The 16,588-nt window shown below is 38.7% G+C and overlaps 1 protein-coding gene across 1 annotated transcript; it reads left to right on the top strand.

The window, feature by feature from the left end:
* Nucleotides 1-482: 482 nt before the first annotated feature.
* On the top strand, nucleotides 483-12,544 carry LOC148730276 (uncharacterized). The gene is made up of 8 exons (XM_088761769.1): nucleotides 483-1,223; nucleotides 2,284-2,338; nucleotides 5,642-5,703; nucleotides 5,810-5,867; nucleotides 6,467-6,558; nucleotides 6,966-7,077; nucleotides 10,294-11,451; nucleotides 12,076-12,544. The coding sequence occupies exons 1-7, from the start codon at nucleotides 751-753 to the stop codon at nucleotides 10,360-10,362; spliced, it is 921 nt and encodes a 306-aa protein (XP_088617895.1). The 5' UTR covers nucleotides 483-750; the 3' UTR covers nucleotides 10,363-11,451; nucleotides 12,076-12,544.
* The last annotated feature ends 4,044 nt before the right edge of the window (nucleotides 12,545-16,588 follow it).

Below are 16,588 nucleotides of genomic sequence, written 5' to 3'. Positions count from 1 at the left end.
CTTTAACAATCGCTCAAACAATCTAGCGTTCGTGTCGTTGGCGTAGCAGTTGACGTCTATGTTAAGCGTAGATTCTATAATTTCAACGAAATTGTGAGAAGTTTTTCCAAAAATATATACTCTATCTTTACCAGGGCACAACGATGAACATATGAAACATTTTGAGCTCTCATTGACAAATTTCTTCAGTGTTTCTCCCGACATGATAGCTAGATCATCTGCCACATCCACATTTTCGCGTGAAACCTTACGTCATTCAGATTTTCTGGTATGTTATTGGTCTGTTCAATAGACCGCGAACAAACCGCAAGGACAATGAGAAAGAAATGTAGTTCGGATGTCAGCAACCGTTCTTTTGGGGGAGCGTTGCGTGACATCCAAAGAAACGGCTGCGAGGGAGACTATCTGGATTCCGAAGCATCTAAATTTCATTACCAGCTCAAAACTTAGTATGCTGATCGGCGTGGCTATCGTGTTTCGATCCGGCGAGGAATGTGAGTGCGAGTGAGGTCCGCGTAAAGGCAAAACATCACTTTCATTTCCATTCCTCATTCCCCATTTCCCATTATCGTTCCAGATTTTACCGGCGAGAATTTTTATTCGAGCTTGTCCGATCTTGCCCGATTGATTTCCGACATTCGAGTCGTAGTTGTCTGTTTATCAAAATCGCCCCTTGCAGTTCTCCAAGAACACTGCAAGAATCTTGAACTGTTATTAGAGGCTTTTGCATGCTGAAATCAGAGTAGAAAAATGCTTTGTTTGCAGAAAGTCGAAGGGAAATCCTATGATCCATCTCTGCAACCGAAAAAAATTTTGCTAAAACCGACTGTCACTCGTCTCGGACGCAGTAGTGAAAACTCGGATGTTGTTATGGACAGTGCCATGTGTCCTTTAATGATTAGTCGTGTTCACGTTGAAATTCATTTCAACGATGGAAGGTTCAGGATTAATTGTCAAGGACTGAACGGGCTGCTAGTAAACAAAACAAAGCGTAGTTCTGCTGTCCTTTGCGATGGTGATGTAGTTGTCTTCGGAGGTGCAGGAGCTAAAACGAAAGAAGGACAGAGTTTGTCAGCGTACGATTCGGAACTTGTTTATGTTTTTAGTGAGGTCTGCCAAAATGATTCTGAAGAAGTGGGCTCCTTTGGAGAAGGAACTAGCGATGGGAGTGTGCGAATGCGAAGCAAACGGAAAAAGCCTGTATCACCAAGTGAACTACAGAGGTAGGGGTACTTTGAAAAGTGTTAGCAGGGCTACTGGACCCAAGGGAAGGAGTGCGGACTAGAAAGAGAGGTGAAAAATTTTAAAGGGGGGCTGTCTGCTTTTAGATCCTAGAAATATGCTAGAATAATGAAGTCTTATAAGAAGTCTTATGGAAATAAGGGGAGAAGAATTCATGTACTGTAGTAGAAGGGTAACCGTTTATAAGTTGCCCAGAGAGAGGCAATTTTATTGTGTTCGAGGACATGACACATTGTGCTCTCACAGTTCCTCTCCCCACCCAAGAGTGTGAATGGCTAACAGACAAAGCTGTAAGGGGAACTTGATGAACTGCTGAGGGGGGAGGGGAAAGGGACTGAATTGCAATGGAGCATCTTCTTAGAGAAAGTAGCTATACTGTGTTTTCTCTTTTATGTTGAGCATGACAGATGAAATAAAGTTCCAAACCTGAGGAGTATTCTTCCACCTGTTCAATTTTCAAGAATTTCAAGTAATTTTTCAGGAAATTTATTACTAAATCCAGGGAATTCTACATCAAATTGCACTTAAAAAAAACTGACGCCATATTGGGTGTAACGGACGGAGGTCTTCTAACATAGTCTTACACTCCATTGGTGCTCTGAACGTGATAGGGTTGGATAAGAATATTACTAGGAACCAAGCCAGTCTTTCTATCTATCAACTTTAATTATGTGCTTGATTCAGCTAAAAACTGATAAGATAATTATAAAGAAAGGGATATTACTACAGTTAATAATATGAAACAGGTTAAGTGTTGTTCAGGACAGTAATGTGTTGTTCAGTTAAGTCTGGATACTATTTTTGTCATCTTTTGGCAATCAATGTTAACAGTAAGGGAAACAGCTGTTTTTGCTTTTTTTTGGAAGCACATGATACCTTTATGGTAGAGATATGTGGTTTGAGGAGCATTCTTCTCCTTTAAAAGAGATAAATTGTACATTTATTAATTAAAATTATTTATTCTTTAAGGTATATTAGCATCTAATTATACTGCACAGTGTTTTTGGCCACTTTCATAACCATTAATAGAATATTTTTTAGGGTTTGGAAGGTGACCAAAAGGTTGATCCACAGGAAGAAGTTAAACGGAGCAAAGGTACATTTAACTCCAAGAGGTGAATCAAACAGAATTTCATGATGTATGATGCAACTCTCCTCAGAAGGCATTCTATGTAATGAAGGAATATGTGGAAAAAAAGCCATTAGGGTCATTTCTGGTAAAAAAAAGGTAGATTAAGTATGTACTGGAGCTAAGTGACTCATCCAGTGGGAGATTATCCTGGTTTTCTTAGCATGAAGCAACTAGGAGTATCACTACTCCCCCCCCCCCGGATGGGATGTTAGTCCATTGCAAGGTTATTCCCCAGCATTTCATCACACTTCCCTGTTAATTCTTTAGTACTCAGTCATTTTCCCCTCAGTTTTGATAGAAAGCTATATTCTCCATCAAAATTGATACCTACTTTAGGTGTTTCTCAAATGGAACACAGGGAGAAATGGTTATGGCATTATATTTATTTTAAATTAGTAGTTGTTTAGCTAGGGAACATGTTAAATTCTCCCCTCAGTTCTGATAGAATGCTATCTTCTCCATCCAAATTGCCAAGTTTGCCTCTAGAAGAACACACAAGGAGAATTGTTTATGGCATTAACAGGGCTTGTGTTAAACTTTACTTTTAACTGGTAGATGACAGCAGATCAAAGAAGTGCCTGAAAGATTTAAATGAGGAGTTACTTTGCTGTATCTGTCGTGAACTCATGGTATTGGCACACACTTTGCCTTGCTCACACACGTTCTGTTTTGGTTGTATGAGGGACTGGCTTTGGTAAGACATGTTACAGAATATTTTTGGTTTCATTTCAAAATTCATCTTAACTGTTGATCCCCAAGAGTGACTAACATCTATTTTCTCCATACCATATCATCCCTGTATCACACATAAATGTCAGGAGAATTAAGAAAATGGTCACCAACAAAAGATAAGCTCTTCATTGTTGAATAAACTCTCCTTATTATCCAACTACACCTAGACGAGTACAAATAACACCATAGATGAGTACAAATATCACGCGGTATTTGAACTCATCTATTGTAGTACCAGTTAAACGGGTTTTCTCACATCGCGCAAGTGAAGAATTGGATTGTCGTTATGAGAAAAAAAAGTGGCGGACAATTTGAATCATATTTCCGACAACGAAGAGTCAGAATGGCTGGCAAATATAGGTCCAAGTTCATAAGATGAATGGAATGAAAAAAAACAGCTTGACGACCAGAAAATTTCTTCATTTAATGAAGAAAATAGAAACAGCGACACAACAAAGCGCCAATTCCATTCCGCTTTGCATACTGTCACACACTCCCCGAAAATATGTATCCACAAAATTCGCCCGCATTAAAATAACAGTCTGGCATGTTGGATAATAAATAACTTTTTAGACCTTTTGTTGTGTAGTATCGCTGAGTATTTTTTACTCGTTATTTGTATTTTGACTTGCCCTACGGGCTCGTCAAAATGCGGCACAACTTGTAAAAATACTCAGCAATACTACACAACAAAACGTCTAATAAGATATATTTATCAGCACCTTAGGGAATGTATAAAGAACAGTAACTATGGAGAATATGCACTGATGTTAGGGTTAAGGTAAATCCATTTACAGTAGTCACGTCAAATTATTTTACAATACGTTATTTTATCCTCGCTGCATGGTAAGAGTATAATTTTTTTATTGAGAAATATAAAAATAATCATTTGCTAAACAGAGGCATTTATAAAAAAATAATTGTGTACTTGTGTTCTGTGAGGAAAAGAACCAAGGCACAGTTTTTGTGTTCTCTTCAGTTGCAAAGGCATGATGTGTGAACTCACTTGGTGCCCAGTTCAGTGCTTAAATTGAGGTGCTAACCAATCACATTTTAGAATTTTGTTTAGGGACCATAAAGTGTTGAAGTTATATTTCCTGTTTCTTCTTAGTCATTCAAAAGACTGTCCAAACTGTAGAGCAAAGGCTCAACTCAAGTATCCTGTACCAGTGAAGGTGAGGTAACAGTTAGAGAGGTGTAGACTAGACCCCTAAGTTAATTTTTGATGGAACACCAACTTCTCTCTCTTTTTATTTTTTTGTCAGGTAATACATGACAATTTGGAAGGGGAACCTTGTAGTCTATCATAAGTCAATCAGGCCTTTTTTCTCTCAACAGTTTTGCTTGCCCAACTAGTGCAAGTCTAAGTGAATTGTACTTGTATCCTATAAGACATTCTCATTAAGTGAAAGTCTAAGTGAATTGTACTTGTATCCTATTAGACATTCTCATGGTCAGCCTTAATGTTTTGACAAAGTGTGACATCCTGGAATAGGGGTGCAGTTTTTAAAATACTGTTTCTGATCTATATGCTCATCTGTCAAGACTTAACTCTGTTTCTGCATGGTCTTAGGGAATCTATGTGAGTTCAACATGCTGAGCTGCACTTAATTCTTATTCACATGTAAACAGATTTTTTTTCCATTTCTGTGACCTTTCCAGTACTTTGTTGACCAGAATCAAGAGTTTAGTTGTTATGACAGTGGGTAATTGTTGAGCTTTCTGTTTGACCCTCCAGGTGCTAGACAATACAATAAACAAAGTAGCAGAAGAAGTTCTTTCTCCAGAAGAACTGGGAGAGAGGCATCTAAAAAATCAGGTAAGTAGTACGTTATTTGAAACAAAAATCTTCAACTTTTGCTGTCCAGGTTAAGTTTTGTATTTGATCTTTGACAAATTCTGGTGAAATGAAACATGTCTTTCTTGTAGCATTTTTCTTCTCTTTCAAACAAAAGTAAAGCAAATACACTTACAATTATTCACCTTAGTGGAACAGAACAATGGTGGGTCCCTGGTGAAAATCTTTGGAGGATATTTAAGGATCAGTAAAGATCTTCATGAGGACCTTTAAGGTTCTCTTGTGTTTCTTCATGAATATCCCTGATAATTCTTTGAGGATCTTCACAATGCTTGTTTAAAGATCCTCAAGGATCTTGCATTTTCTTACCAAAATCTTCAAAGATCTGGCAATTTCTTGCCAAGATCTTCAAGGATCTTGCATTTTCTCGCCAAGATCTTCAAGGATCTTTCATTTTCTTGTCAAGATCTTTGAGGTTCTTCTATGGATCTTCAAAGATCTCCAAGAAGTCTTGTCAAGAATTTCAAAGATCCTTTAAAGATGTTGGCATGAAAATAAAAGATCCTTGAAGATCTTTACAAGAAAATAGAAGATTCTTAAAGATTTTGGCAAGAAAGTGAAAGATCCTTGGAGATATTGGCAAGAAAATAAAAGATCTTCAAAGATCTTGGCAAGAAAATCAAAGGAAAAAAATTAACCATTAGTACTTTTTAATCTTATTTCACTTTCCCTAATAGGAGATGAGCAAAGAAGCAAAAAAGAAAACTCCAAAGAAAGTTGTGCCTGTTTCATCAACAAGGTCAGGGCTGGATCAGTTGTGTTTTTTTCGTAAAGGCAACTTTTTGTCTAAACGTAAGATAGATCATAAATTTCTTCATTTAAAATTTGCTTTGATTCTTTTTTCAATTCAGTGATAGTGAATCTGATCAAGAAGGTAGTGACAGTGAGAATTATTCAGAAGAGGTACTGTTGATTCAAGTTGTTTTTGTCATCTTGTATTTGGACTATTTGGTAATCTTACACAAAGTCTATCCTTCATATCTCCTCTCAGCCCCACTCTGTACAAGTCGTTAGACCGAGAGGGACTGTGACTGGATCTGGAGAAAGGGCCGAAATATCTCAGCAAGGGTATTTAGAGCTAAACGTTACTAGAATTGTTACGTAGGCTGCTTGCTGTTTAGAAGAGACAGAAAGTGTTTTTGTACACTAAGTTCTTTCTTTTGTCACACTGAAAAAATAACTTGCTGCATAGTTGTTGATTTAGGGTACTGTGCGTTTTCTGAAGTGAAAATATGACTAGTTACGCGTATTTTGCCAGGAAATTGTTTGATCGTGTGGTCTGATCATCCCGGGGGGAGAAGTCCAGATAAAGACTGTTGTAGTTGGTAATGACTGACGTTTCCACGATCTGAGCGTAAGTCGCAGTGAGCGTTGAATGGCTTTGATGTTGACTTCCGCTACCAACAATAGTCATTTGCATGACCATCAGACTACACGATCATATTTTTATTTTGAAAATCAGAATATCGATGATTTAATTGTTTTTCATTTCTTTGTTCAAGGAGTCTGACTACTTTGATTATTCTTACGGTGTCGAGCATGCGCGTAGTGGTCGAGCACAATGCAGAACTTGCGGCAGCCTCATTCCAAATAGGTAATTTGTTGTTTTTAAGAATATGTACCAGCCCCCCCTTCCCCTCCCCCACCCGCCTGGTCCATTGCACGAGGTTCTCAATGGTGGCTTTTATGGCTAATGGTTAAAATTTTCGCAAATTTACAGCTGTCACCAGAAATTGTTTTTACGGTTAACTTTTCTCTCGCCTAACGATTAAAACTTGTCAATTTGTACGCCAGACGGCTCACGTTTTAGGCCATTTAACGGCTATCAGTTTACCCTATTGAGGTCCTTTCACGCCCGAAAGCCGAAAGCTAACAGTGGAAGGACATTTATTTAATGAAAACATCCTCTTACAGAGAATACTTATGGCCCACTGCCTGCGTAAGACCGCGGTTTGGGTTGGACCTCGTGTAAATAACTGGCCCTATGTGTTTTAATCACAGGACTCTAAGGTGGGTTGTTTCGTTCACCGATCATGGATATCGTCAGTACAGGCAGAAGCATTACCACCATTTGGAGTGTTATTTACCTCCTGACCATGTGACATTTGAGAGGGTAAGTTCATAAGTTTGGTGAGGCGCCTCGGAAAAGTACTATATTCTTAATACACTCACGTGAGACATTCAATGTGGAAAGGTTATTTAGAATGAGTCAGTCAGTCTTGCAATATACACATCCTGACACAATCTCAACTTGTGTTCAGTGAAGCTAAGGGTTCTACGAAAAGAACCTTTGCTACGCCAGATACGAAAAACCACTAAAAAATCCACTTTTTAGATGTGCCCAAAAAATATGTGGAAACGTATTCCTCATTCAACGCAGCAGCACAATGCCCCGAGGAAAGGGCAAACTAACCTCGTTACACCACTTTTCACCCAAAAACATTCAAGGATTTAAATGATATTTAACAGGGAGGTCGAAAACGAAAATTACAACAAATACAAAATAATATGGCGGTCAAACGTGGGACTGACCGACCGAGATAGAATTAATTTTCCCGCGAAATGCTTAAACAATCCGTAACTTCCACGATGCCACGAAAACTTCTTCAACGTGCCATCAGAATAAAAGTTTCAGACTAATTCGTGCCCATGCCACTCAAACGTCAGATCCTACATTTCTCGGGCACCTCACTCCCAGAGTTCCGTGCGGCGCGCTTAAATCGATTTTTTTCACGCTCGAAACGTCAGCTTCGAGATCTGTTTTATGGTGGCCAGCTTCCATTATCAACTCAGGTGATAAATCCAAATTATACTTACGGCTATGTTAGCCCAACGGATAGTGCGCTGGACTGTTGTGCGGGAGGTCGAGGGTTCGAGTCCCGGCTGGTCCAACACTCGAGGTCTTAAGTTTTGGTGGTTTTCATCTTTCGAGTGACAAGCGACTAAATACAGGAATGGCTCCGACCTGCAATTGGATGATGAAAATAGTAAAATTTAATAAGTTACATCTTAACTCCTTGCTTTTGAGTATTGTTTAACCGGGTGTCTCGAAGCGGAAGAATGAAATATCAATGCGAGTGAAAACACCGATGTGTCAAACAAGAAATGGTTACTTACATAGCGAAGGGAAGGCAGAGCCTTTCTCGTTCAGCGAGGTCATTCAGTGATATTCTGGCGATGACTAAGTCATCCGCTTACTAGTTTCGCTGACTAACTCATTTGGTCGGTTCAGGCTGAGTTCAGGAGGACGAACAGATTGGAGCCATTCCTGTATCTCACCGCTGACAGGAATGGCTCGACTCATGCGTTTATTAATTTGTTTTTTGTTCTGGTAAAATAATTTACAAACTGAGATAAAATTGAAAGTATCTTTTATTAGGTTATTCTTAAGTTGAACATTACAATGCTTGTAAATGAAGCCTCCTTAAATTATTACAGGGCCATGTAGTGTCTAAGTTTTAAATTAATGCTGCATCTGCATGTCACGTTTCGAGAATAACGCAATGTTATAAGCATCCAGAAAGTTGAAGTCGTGCCTGTAAAAAACTGAGGTCACGCAAAACTAGAAAGGTACCGCGTAAGGTTGCAAATGTGACATGCAGTTGCTGCAAAAAAAGAGTATGCATTTATTGACTGAGTGGGAGGGCCGGACAGTAAAATACCAACCGAGCGCAGCGAGCTCCTTGCGTCACGACTGAGAGCCATTTATTTTCCAGTACGGCCCGACCTTACTCAATCAATAAGAATTTATTGTCACACTGTCTTTTTCTTTCTTTCTACTTTCGCATCACTCAGACCCTCACACGGGGATTTTCTTAAAATTGTTTCGATGAAAGCGCCCAGGTGGTCGTACTGGTCATATGATAGATCGACATTATTACAGAAAGTATATGGCCCTGTATGAATAAAAGAGGGCTTCAATTACATTCAGCGTCGAGTTTAAAATAGGAAGAGCGCTCTTTCAGGTTTTTCATCTCAGCGTATAAATTACTAAACGTTCAACATGGGAAGAGCACTCGTTCAGATTTTATCTTAGTGTATAAATAATTTAGCCAAAACGAAAAAAAAAAACTCCTCCAGCCGAGCATACTGTAAATTGAAAATATCGGTCGCAGCGTCATGTAACACTGCGTGATTTTCGAAACATGTATTTTAATTTTGACACTACGTAGCCCTGTATTAATTTTAGAGGGCTTCATTTGCAAGCATTGTAATGTTCAACTTAAGAAGAACCTAATAAAAAACACTTTTAAATTTATCTCAGTTTATAAATTATTTAACCAAAACAAACCAAAAAAAAAAATTAACAAACACATGAGTCGGAGCCATTCCTGTCAGCGGTGAAATACAGGAATGGCTCCAGTCTCTGATCTTCGTCCTCCTGAACTGAGCCTGAACCAACTAAATGAATTTGTTCCGCGAAATTGGTCAGAAGATGAGGTAGTCATCGCCGGCATATCGCGGAACGACCTCGCTGAACAATGAAGGCTCTGCCTTCTCTTCGTTAGGTGAGTAACCATTTCGTGTTTGACACATCAGTGTTTTCACTCGCATTGATATTTCACTGTTCCGCCTCGAGACACACGGTTAAACAATACTCACAAGCAAGGAGTTAAGATGTAACTTATTAAATTTTTACTATTTTTAACATCCAACTACAGGTCGGAGCCATTGCTGTATTTAGTTGCTAGGTTTTGAGTGTTAAGCCGCCATGTTGGATTCGCTGCGGACTGGGAGAATTGGGACGAGAATGCGAGAATGTCGGAGTGGGTGGGGGGACGGGGAAAGAAAACCCTCTCCCTCACCTTTCCCAATTTTTCTCTCTCCCTCCCACTAGCGTAGTAAACTTTTTACCTCGTCCCAACTCTCCACTGTTTCTCTAATTCAAGACGGCGGCCTGAACAGCCCATGGGAATATCCACTCGCCCCGCCAAAATCCGCCTACACTGCAGGCTATTAAAATAATTGAGAAGAATTTGCTACCTTTCAGTAACTTCAAGAAATGGTTAGATATTTTAGTCTTCTCGGATAGGGACGAATAAATGGAGGTCCCTTCTCCTGCAGGTTTGGGGTAGGAGACGTTAATTCCCCACACATGAGATTACAGAGTGATGGATGTCCTCCCCTGGGGTGGGATGGGTGAGATGTACAGGCCTCCATTTAAACCAGTTGCAAGCTGAATTGGGCTGGCCTGTCTAAATATCGTTAATACAAGTACAAATACAAATACAAATAATACAGTCAGCCACTAAGCTAAGGCTGTAGAATTACGCTCAGCCACCTCAGTTTGGCCATCATTTTAACAACATTTTTTCTTGATCTACTGTAGCTTTCTATCGCCAGTGACCTTTCAAGAGCTGACAGAAGACTTGTAACGGAAAGACTCAGAGAAAGATGAATTTGGCATAATGAAAAAGAGAATAATTTATTTATTTTATAATTTATTTAAGAGAACTTCGTCGTTAGGATAGCAAACGTCTCAGAACGCTCTTCACACTTTCCTGTGTATTGATTTTATGTTTTCTGATATTTGCGCTGAGCATAACCACTTCCACTGCATGCTGCAAAAAATTATGAGAGAAAATTGAGAAAGTATTTTTGAATCCTAGATTCTCCACAAGAGCTTTCTTTTTTTTTTCCCTTCGTTTTGAAGTTTTTGATACATGAAAAAATAGGCAGCGAATTTCTTCTAAAGGTAAAAGTTATAATATACGTTATGAAAATCTGGTAAGTAGTTGGTAAGACTTTAAACTATAAAAACTAATTCAGTGTCAACTTCTAGAACCTAGCTCCGTGAATTTATTCTGACCTCGTTCTCAAGGTTTAAGTCGTGAGGAGGGAATTAACACTTGTGAATCCCTCAGTTCATTTACATCTTGGTGTATAACTCATAACTTGTAGTTTCTTGTTTTATCATAGCACGTACGCTTATTAAGATGAAAGAATGCTACATTAACCGTAATAGATCTTCCCTGGAACACTTTTAAAGGGTAAACTTATCAATGTATTATATTGGCAAGCCGGAGGCGAGTAAATGTTTGGTGAAGAGAGAAATTTTCATCTTGGCGGTGAATTAAAAGGAGTTGAGTCTTGGGGAGGAATCCTCTATGAATAGGCGTTAATGATATTTACGAAAACCTTCGCATGGCGTTAGGGTGACAACTTCGGTATTGTTCTTTTTTTTTTTTTTTTTCGAGGAATTATAAATAACCTAACTGAACCGCTTTAAAAAAATGGGAAATGATAGTTTCTTTTTGCCCTTTCAGGTAATAATAATAATAATAATAATAATAATAATAATAATAATAATAATAATAATAATAATAATAGGGTGGATGCACGCATTGTAAATCATATGTGCAAGAGAGTTGTGACGGTGGAAATGAGCTGCCCGTGGGTTAACAATCGGACAAGAAAGGATGAAGAGAAGACACTGAAGTACGGACTCCTTCGCTGGGAACTAAGGCAGCAGTTCTCAGGCTACGAGGTGAAGCAATATAACATCATTATGGATGCCCTCGGGGGGTGGTCACGGGAGGTGGATGTCATGATGCGCGAGCTGGTGGGAGGCAGAAGCACAGACGTACTGCGAAAGATGCAGAGGGCAGTGCTCTCGGGCACGCTGAATATTGCCCGGAGTTTCAAGGTGGCAGTTTGACTCTCTGTTAGAAGGAGGACCGTAGACACAACGGACAAGCTTTTTAGGATTAGTTAATGTACATTTATTTTTTTACTCCATGGTTCACAGGTTACGGTTTTCGCCCTATGCTGCCTGATTAGAATGTAGCATTCAGTTGATTTCTCTGCGACATAACAATAATAATAATAGGGAGAAAGGAGGACGAGGACTACGAGCCATTGAGCAAGAGTATTGAGCAAGAGTATTGATTCTTTTGAAGCTGTATTATAATCTAGTTTTATTGTGTTTATAGTCTTTGAATAGATACATTGTTCGACTAGTTAGTTCTATTTTTAATCTCTATGGCTTAGAATGCATTACTTACTAACTTTAGTTTTGAGGGCCACTGGTTTATCAGCGCAAGCTGTTATGTATATACCCTCTTTAAATAAAGTCGATTACTATTATTATTATTATTATTATTATTATTAGTATAGGCTGATCAAGATCACAACAGCAGTTAAACTCTATGAAAGTCCAGAACCCAAGATGAAATCTGTGCAACGGTTTGAAGAATGTGCTATAGTCAGGGGATTCTTCTCTCATCACTGACGCGAAGAAGTTTGCAGAAGAACTGGATACAACTCTGAACTTGAATACCACTGAACCATCATGTAGCCCAACAGAAGAACCAGAGATAACTACCAAAGATCTGCACATCAAGAAGCATATGAAGAAAGTGGTAAATGAGAAACTTGTCAAAAAAGTCGAAGATCAACAGTGGCAAGGAAGTCTTTAAAAGCAAAATGGCAAGATGATCAACTGAGCCATTAAAATTGTTTTGCATGGCTCAGTAAATGGCGATGTGCTCCTACCCACTGTATCGCAGGCATCATGGAACTGTACGAACAGCTCACACCAACATAGGTCTACATGGCCTACAAGACTGGAAAAACGGACAAGAACGATGTCAAATGTAGAATGTGTGGCGAAGGTCCTGAGAGCATGACACATGTACTTGCTGGATGTCCATCATTAGCTCAGTCCAAGTACTTAGAAAGGCACAATTTTGTTTTGAAAGTGTAATTCTTTGAGATGCTCAAAGACCTAGAGCTCGCTGATAGTACTCCGCCATGGTTCTCAGATGTGAAGCCCAAACCTCTTTATAAATCACATGATGCTGAGGCATACTAGGATGTACCAGTATAGGCTGATCGTACATATGTACGATCTAATCGTGTGGATGCACGTTTCATCCACCACAAAAACAAGAAGGTACTTCTGGTGGAAATGAGCTGCCCTTGGATCAACAAAAGAGACAAAAAAGACAAAGAAAAGACTAAGAAGTATGGAGCACTTAGACTTGAGCTGACAAAACAACACCCAGGATACAAGATCTCACAAGTAAACGTCATTATAGATGTACTTGGAGGATGGTTTAAAGCTCTGGAAACTGGAATGTAGGGCATCTTTGGTACAAGATACAAAGAAATATTGCTGAGAATGCAGAAAGCTGTATTAAATAGCACTGAACATTGCAAGAACATTTAAACTGGTTACATCGTAAGAACTTTAAGGACATTATGATTTGGCTTTTATGAACAGTATTTTATGAACATTTTAAGTTAAGGATATTTTAAGAGCTGAACAGTACATCATTTGAAAAAAAACATCTTAGTATTGGGCCAATCGACACTTTAATTGTTTTATATTGATCATTTATATTTAAGTAGCATTAGATATTATTCTAGTTAACAGTCCTGTCAGGCAGATAGGCTACGAATTTTCGCCGTATCTTGCTTAGCTCACTAGCATCCAAACGTGTATACTGCATAATAATAATAATAATAATAATAATAATAATAATAAAAAAAACTTTATTTAAGTGTCAAATGTATTTAGCTGTACAAGCACAAGCTAATTGGGGACACTGGTCTAATCAGTGATTATTAATCAATTAACGATATAAATTCTAAAATCTAAAAATCTAACATAAATATCTAACATAATTATCACAGTAAAGCATAGGAATGAATGGTGAAGGAAAACAATGCAAGCAAAGAATTGCACCAAGGTACGAAATAGCATCCAGTTAGTCAAAATAGGTCTTTGTAAATGTGTAAATGTCGCTGAACATCTCAAGGCAATGTATTGACCTACACCCCAACCCTGTTGATTAATAACGCCAAAATTACGCGTATGTTAGGAAAATGCTGTCTTTATCAGTCACTGGTGGTTTCTCATGTAATCTCATACAACAACAGTTAAGCAGCAAAATATTTTCACAAGAAGTATATTAATTTTCAAGAAGTATTTTTCTTGTCTGTTCTAATTTTTTAAGTTTCAAGAAGTCAATATTGAGAAGTAAGACTTCCTGAGCTATTTTGTGAAGGAGAACTTGTTACATTAAATTTCAAAAGGCCATGTTCAAACAAATACCTTGCCATCGACGAAAACTGCACGAAGTACTAAATTGGTGTGGGAAAGATTTCCATATAACCTCATAACTATCAAAAACAGAGCCGTAGTCCCAAAGGTGATCTGTGGTTTGGCCTCTGCTTTTATTTTGTATAATGAAGTATGGGTTTATACGGAAGTCTGGCTCATCCTTGGTGTAAAAACCTGTGAAGCTCACGAGTGACGTAAAACAAAGACAAAAAAACATTTTAAACAATAGCGTACAGCAAAACAATACCTCATGAAACAAAGAAGACCTCGTTAGGTTTTTACACCAAGGATGACCCCGTAATTTCAAGCTGTTTGGCCTACTTATAAACCATCTTAAAGTTTCAAGTTTTGAAGTTCTGGAAAACTTTGTCAAGACGAAACTTTGCGGTTTTCATTCGTAAGAGTCTTAATCATCGCGAGACGACGAAATGATCGGCTTGCAAGTATAAATAAATTTTTAACGTACATCACGACGAAATGGATGAAGAAACACGCCAAGGATTTCAAAATTCTCGCGAAGCAATTGATACGTATGATGCACGATCCTCGCAGTAGAGAGCGCTTTTTATGCAATAGCGAAAATCAGACCTGAAAAAAATCAGGCCTGTACGGGATTGGAACCACTGACCTCTGCGATAATAGTGCAGCGCTCTACCAATTGAGCTAACAAGCCAACTGGGAGCAGGCCGTTAAGTTGATTCGTAATAAACCCGTGATGATAAATCAGATACAATGAGCTTCTCAGATTTCACATGGTGAGTTGAGAGAAACATTTTATGGGCATTAGCTCTCTTAACAAAGAAATATAAACCTTTTCTTTTTTTTACAGACTCTGTTAATAAAAAAGAAAAAGAACAACAAAAGTAACCATAGAATACACGCCTAAACAACGTTTTGTAAAAAGTGTTTTGTGTAATATACTATTATGGTGTTTGAAGGTTGTTTTAGTAAATGTGAAAGTCTTTGCTAAATTTATCCTGCCAAACCCGTTTTCACTGAAATAATATATTTTGCATTTTATAATGTATTTAGTATTAATTTTAAGTTAGAACCACACGCCCTAAAACAACTTTCCCATTGAGGAATGGGGATGTAAAATTTATTAGATCTTTTCTAACATTCTTTTAGTAAAATAATAGCTGCAATTTTATCATTACTAAAAGGTTTCTGTTCCTTTAAAGTTATCTCTGTACCACAATGAGCAAAATCTAGAAAAACTCTTATAAACAGCCCACAGTTTTAAACTCAACTAATATCTTCATTTCTGTTCCATATTTCCTCAAAATTTCGGAGATATGTATCAAATGTTTCTCTCACTGAAAATGTTAAACTAGTACTAGTCATCAAACGTATGACACAGTCTACAAAAAGGCCAATCAACTGATGGACTGATTAGATCGAAAAGAGGGAGTGTAAGGACTACTCTTCTGGTTGCCATGGCAAACAGTTGTCACTAACAGAGATTAAAGGGAGACTATAGAGAATTGATTGCCAATTATGGGGGATCATCTGAATACAACGGATCCCCAAGGGGGGAGGGGAATTAGATCGAAAAGAGGGAGTGTAAGGACTACTCTTCTGGTTGCCATGGCAAAGAGTTGTCACTAACAGAGATTAAAGGGGGACTATAGAGAATTGATTGCCAATTATGGGGGATCATCTGAATACAACAGATCCCCAGGGGGGGAGGGGAGTTAGATCGAAAAGAGGGAGTGTAAGGACTACTCTTCTGGTTGCCATGGCAAACAGTTGTCACTAACAGAGATTAAAGGGGGACTATAGAGAATTGATTGCCAATTATGGGGGATCATCTGAATACAACGGATCCCCAAGGGGGGAGGGGAATTAGATCGAAAAGAGGGAGTGTAAGGACTACTCTTCTGGTTGCCATGGCAAAGAGTTGTCACTAACAGAGATTAAAGGGGGACTATAGAGAATTGATTGCCAATTATGGGGGATCATCTGAATACAACAGATCCCCAGGGGGGGAGGGGAATTAGATCGAAAAGAGGGAGTGTAAGGACTACTCTTCTGGTTGCCATGGCAAACAGTTGTCACTAACAGAGATTAAAGGGAGACTATAGAGAATTGATTGCCAATAATGGGGGATCATCTGAATACAAAGGATCCCAGGGGGGGAGGGGAATTAGATCGAAAAGAGGGAGTGTAAGGACTACTCTTCTGGTTGCCATGGCAAACAGTTGTCACTAACAGAGATTAAAGGGGGACTATAGAGAATTGATTGCCAATTATGGGGGATCATCTGAATACAACGGATCCCCAGGGGGGGAGGGGAATTAGATCGAAAAGAGGGAGTGTAAGGACTACTCTTCTGGTTGCCATGGCAAACAGTTGTCACTAACAGAGATTAAAGGGAGACTATAGAGAATTGATTGCCAATTATGCGGGAGCATCTGAATACAACGGATCCCCAGGGGGGGAGGGGAATTAGATCGAAAAGAGGGAGTGTAAGGACTACTCTTCTGGTTGCCATGGCAAACAGTTGTCACTAACAGAGATTAAAGGGGGACTATAGAGAATTGATTGCCAATTATGG

This window comes from Stylophora pistillata, chromosome 5 (genome assembly GCF_964205215.1).
Source record: "Stylophora pistillata chromosome 5, jaStyPist1.2, whole genome shotgun sequence".
In the NCBI taxonomy this organism is placed as follows: domain Eukaryota; kingdom Metazoa; phylum Cnidaria; class Anthozoa; order Scleractinia; family Pocilloporidae; genus Stylophora; species Stylophora pistillata.
This window is presented reverse-complemented; position numbering and strand designations above follow the sequence as displayed.